The following is a 5,451-nucleotide window of genomic DNA, read 5'->3' as shown; positions in this document are numbered from 1 at the left end:
TGCCAGGGTGTTGCTGTAATGTTGCTAGGGTGTTCTAAGTGGTTTTCAGAGCATTGTTTAGTGGTTGCCAGGGTGTTGCTATAATGTTGCTAGAGAGTTCTTAGGTGCATTGATATGCAGGTACAGAAACGTTATGGTTTCTTGGGTGTTCTGAGTGGTTTTCACTGCATTGCTTAATGGTTGCCAGGGTGTTGCTATGATGTTAATAGGGTGTTCTGAGTGGTTGTCAGAGCATTGCTTAGGGGTTGCCAGGGTGTTGCTAAGGTGCTTTTAGGTGCAATGCTATACGGTTACTAAAATGTTCTGGTTGCTAGGGTGTTGAGGGATTTTCAGAGCATTGCTTAGTGGTTGCAAGGGTGTTGAAGTTAAAAGAGACACACACTTTGAGAATTATTCATGTCAGCAGCAACAAACACTGTGGGACGTTTAATAGTATTGGAACAGTAAGTATGTTCTGCAAACACCACTTCAAATTAAATATGCAACTAATAGATAAAACACTCATTTGATGTGTTGTCCGTTAGTGTAGCCATGCAATCGTGTGTTTAGCGCAAAGGTAGAATATAAACTTTGTCTGTTTCCTGTGCAAACACATTTAGGTAAACACATAGTGTGTGTGTGTGTGTGTGTGTGTGTGTGTGTGAGAGAGAGAAACAAATATATTAAGATAAACATCAGGATGTACGCTAGAGTTTCTGTGTCAACACTGTGCACACTGGCCCTGGTTACCCACAACACACACAGACACACACACACACACACACACACACACACACACACACACAGCGTCCCTCAGGAGGTAAATCACAACACACCCTCCGTCAGCTGTGGGTCAGGAAAAGCGGGCACAGTCTGGATCAGACCAGCTTTCGTACTCTCACCCAGGCCTAGACCTAGATTATGTGTGCATGATATACTGTAATGTCTTGTGTCCTCTTGAAATCTAAACTTAGATTCAGATTAAATGTTTAAAAATTGACACTTTATGAATCCAAACTGTCTAATCTAATTGTTAATGATAATGCTACCATTGTTTCACTTAGTAAAATACATTTGAATTACTGTACATGAGTTTTATGCTTAATGGGAATATTTACAGAACCAAAACAATGACATTTTATACACCCAAATTCTTGAATTGTAAATTTTCAATCAAAATTGTGTAAATTAATTGCATTTTAATAGCTTGATTCCGTGAGTTTACTGTAAATATATATATATACAGTAATTTGCTGTGTTCAAGTCTTCTTGGGAAATTCCTGTAAATAATTAGAATATCGGAAATTGCACTTATTTCTGTATGCACTGTGTACCCAGATGACAAATACATCAGACATAATGTGCAGTATAAAACATACTGTATCCCACAATGCAATGCGCTCAACTTGACCTTCCATTTCCAGTGACAAATGAGCAGTATTAATAATATCAACTGTGATATTAATATTACGTTTTTTCCCCCGCAAAGTTTTATATGGAATTATGACCGAATGTTAACAGAACATTGCAATGTTAATTCTGAGATGATAACTGGACGCACTTATAGAATTAATCACGTGTTTGGGTCACGTGACAAAGTTAGGAATTGGAACGTTGCTGTTTGGAACGTTTACCATTGCATAATGCGTATAACTTCAATTTTTATTTTTTTAAACAGTAGGCAGTATACAGTGTAGAAAGTTATTATTTCCACAGCAAACAGCCAAGAATTCAGATTCCAGAGCGGAAATGTCCTCATCTGATAAGGGCTTCCGTCAAGGTGCAATTGTTCCTCGGGAAGCCCTTAAGTGAGCAAAAAAAACTATATTTCTCTGCATTATACTTTATAAACACTTTTATATTTCAACACTCGTCTCAGAAACGGTTTGGAAACCCAATCATGGCCTGCAGTTTGCTGAAAGTGTGAATCCCGTGCGTTTGTTTCTCCTCAGGGAAAGTGCTCAAAACTTTCCTCACGGCGCAACAAACAGGAAAAGAGTGGCGGCGTTACGCAGCGAGGGAAAGTATTCACCAAACAGTCTGTTAAAACGCGCCCCACGGGCGTTATTTCCTCGTCCTGACTGGATGAAGGGGGTCCAGCCCTCCTGGGCTTCCTTTCTTTTTCCTTCCATCATTCAGCAACTCACCAACCCCGATCTTTCAGCGGGAGATTAATGTGTGAACCCTGGGAATCCATCGGCACCGCGCGCGTTATTGTTGCCAACTTTTCCAACAGGACACTTATCGCGCGTCCTCGAGTTTCAGTAAATGTTCAAGGAATTGAAAGTATTCCGGTGGAATTATAAGCTTCGGGGTCAAACGGGACAGAAGCAGATAAAGTCGAAGTCTTTGGATTCCGTGGCTGGGTTTATATGAACCTGTTCTCTGGATCCGTGGACGCGCAGCGCAGTGTTGGGAACTCTTGGATCATGTCTCTCTCCTTTATCATGGATCAGCAGGAGAAGGTTATTCGCTTCCACATCATGTGTCTGCTCGTGTGCTCCCTGATCGCGGTGCTGAGCGGGGAGCATTACGCCACACAGGCCCAGGTGATGTCCTCCAAAGCGCTCAGGACTTCAAACACACGCAGAAATGGTGAGTTTTTGAAGACAGTGACCCGAACAGTTTTAGGAACGCATGCGTGTCACTGCATTAGGAAACAAAACATCAAAGCAAGTGCTCAAATGATGACTTTTAGTAAACTTTTGGTGTTTTAGTGCATGCATGGAGTCAGTTCTCCTTCACACAGGTGTACTAGTTAGCAGGTGTAGTTGACTGCTACTCCAAAACTGTACATTGACAAGTTAAAGTAGTTAAGATACAGTCAAGCTACCCTTCAGAAAAAGTAGTTTGCTACACTACAAGTTACTATCTAGCTACATCGAAACTACTTTTTATTTTACAATGACATTGTATGTTATAACTGAATTGTTTTCGATTGACACATGCAATGGCGCAAAACACAACTTTTAGGTTCATTACAAAACTGTGGCGGGACAGATTAAACTATGACGGGTCATCATAAAATCAGAAATAGACTTTTGATATAGAGTGCAATAAAGCAGGACAATTAATCAATTAAAAAGGCTATTATTCACCTGTATGTGCTTTGAAGTATTTAATCTTTGGCTTGCATAAATTAAACACAAAACTGTACGTCCTTTACACAATGATCAGTGAACTGTAAATCTGCAAGATGCGTTACACCGATGCTAGCTGGAAAAAGTAGTTCGCTACTGGAAAAGCTACACTGTTTTAAAAGCAACTACTGAAAAGCTACTGAAAAATGTAGTTAAGTTAGTAGCGTCGCTACTTGTAGTTAGCATGGTAGTTGGTCATAACAAACACAGAGTGGCTTCTTGCCTTCGTTTTTAACGCTAAATCGATTGTTTTGACGTTTATAACCATGCAAAACTCTGTTAGCCGAATCATTTACTTATGAAATGTGCTTGTGCTGTCTTTACAATAGCTGACTCTTGTATTTTGTTATCTAATACTATGACATTTTTAAGTCTGACTAGTGTAGTGTCTGCTAATAAGACTCTTGCTGTGATGTTTTGTGATCTCATGAATGACATGCAGATATTGTGCAGTGCTGTAAGGCTTTCTGTGGTCACTGTGGATGTGAACGGGCATGAATGTTTCTTCATGTTGTGATCAGCTAAAGCTTGTTTGGACAGGTCTACAGCTCTGTGATCTTCTGCTCATGTCACACGCCTGATTCAACAGCTTTGTTCCTCTCGGCACTGAGTTTGTGTGATTTAACCTGTTAACCTGAGCCTGTTCGTGTATTCCTGGAGCTCAAACAGTGGAGCGTGATGCTCGCAACACAAGGTCTTGGGTTCGAATCCCTGATGAAAATGTATTGGTTGATTGCAGTGTTTTGATAATCGTGACTGGCTGCCAGATGCATACATGTACACGTTTAACCACAGATTATGTAAACTGTCAACAGTAATGTGATGATGTGAATTACTTTTGGAGACTTTTGAGGTCAGGTGTGTGGTGTGTGTGTCTGACACCTGTATTGAATGTCGCAATGTTTTCTGGGAATATTAGGGGTAGTTGACAAATAACATGGATTCTTCAAAAAATTAAGATCTTTACTATTTGGAACCTTTGGAATTTAGAGTTTATTATTTTGGAATCTTTTACTATTTTTAGTAATTCATGGTTCACTTAAATCGTCTTGCAGTGCGACAGTTTCAATAGTCCCACTGATGGATCAGCTAGGTGTGTGTGTGTGTGTTTGATCATCTATGACAGAACTGTTGAGCAGTGGATTGTGTGTGTGTGTGTGTACTGGTTTGAGTGTTAGACCGTCGGAGTGAGGACAAAGAGAGTAAAGTGAGGACATTTCGTCCGTTCCTCACTCTCTGAGAGCCTTTAAAGGCCCGTTTGAGGGTCAACGCTTGATTTTATGGATCAGATTATAATTAGTTTTAGGGTAAGAGTTCAGGTTAGACAGTTAGTTGTGATGGGCAGAGTTAGAGTCGATGAATGTCCTCACAGAGATAGATGTAGAAGTGTGTGTGTGTGTGTGTGTGTGTGTGTGTGTGTGTGTGTGTGTGTGTGTGTGTGTGTGAAACAGTTGAAATATAGTTATTTTAGGGCATTGAGTCACAGGGTGTCCCGGACCCACACCCAGCCATCAGTGTTGAGGAATTTGTTATGGGATTCCCCACAATACGCACACACACTTCTTACTGTTCCTGTTGCAGTGTGTGTGTGTGTGTGTGTGTCTATGTGCAGGTGGGCTTGAGTTCTGCTTATATTGACAAAAAATAGACTTCATACTTAAATGTTTGAAGGTGTTTCTATCTGTCATTTTTATACTAAAACCGAAAGATGATGCATATACTTGACATATTTTTGTCTGTATCTCACACAGCTGTCTGCTAGCACACATTCTTTCATTGTGTGTGTGTGTGTGTGTGTGTGTGTGTGTGTGAAATCTATGAAAAACTAAAACCTTGACAGACACACTATGACAGACCCCTCAGTGACATATCTGTGTGATCTTGATTGTGTTTTTGTCCTCTACTAGAACATGTTTTCCTGCTTGAATGTTGATTATTCTCCTCATATTCTCCATTGTTGCGGCTCCTCTCTTCCCAGTCTGTCAGTAACGCTCTGTTTACTTCCTGTCTCTATGAAGCCCCTCCTTCTGAAAAGCACACTGTTCTCTGATTGGTCGGCTGGAGCAGTGTGTTGTGATTGGTCGAGCGCTTCGAGTGTGTTTGGGAAATGTCCCGCTCTTTCCATAACCGCCAGTTTAACACACTACTAACTAACTCAACCAGGCCCCGCCCCTTTATTCTGCGTATGAATTATTATAATGAGGAATATTGTGAGGTGTTCGTTCCCGGAAGAAACTCAAGACTACAATGGAGGAGTTTCAGAAACACTGACACTGATATAGAGAAGAACTCAAACAGCAACATTACACACTAAAGAAAAAGCATAATAGGT

The 5,451-nt window shown here is 40.6% G+C and overlaps 1 protein-coding gene across 2 annotated transcripts in view; it reads left to right on the top strand.

Moving 5' to 3' along the window:
• Positions 1-1,239: 1,239 nt before the first annotated feature.
• pdgfd (platelet derived growth factor d) overlaps positions 1,240-5,451 on the top strand; it is a 36,713-nt gene continuing 32,501 nt past the window's right edge. For both annotated transcript variants that reach the window (XM_079886622.1, XM_079886621.1), the window contains exon 1: positions 1,240-2,574. In XM_079886622.1, the coding sequence (XP_079742748.1) occupies positions 2,352-2,574 (223 nt within the window). In that variant the 5' untranslated portion in view covers positions 1,240-2,351. The remainder of the gene's footprint in view (positions 2,575-5,451) is intronic.

The sequence above is a fragment of the Squalius cephalus genome, assembly GCF_949319135.1.
Source record: "Squalius cephalus genome assembly, chromosome: 11".
NCBI lineage: Eukaryota > Metazoa > Chordata > Actinopteri > Cypriniformes > Leuciscidae > Squalius > Squalius cephalus.
The sequence above is the reverse complement of the archived record's forward strand: the minus strand, read 5'-3'. Positions and strand labels throughout refer to the sequence as shown.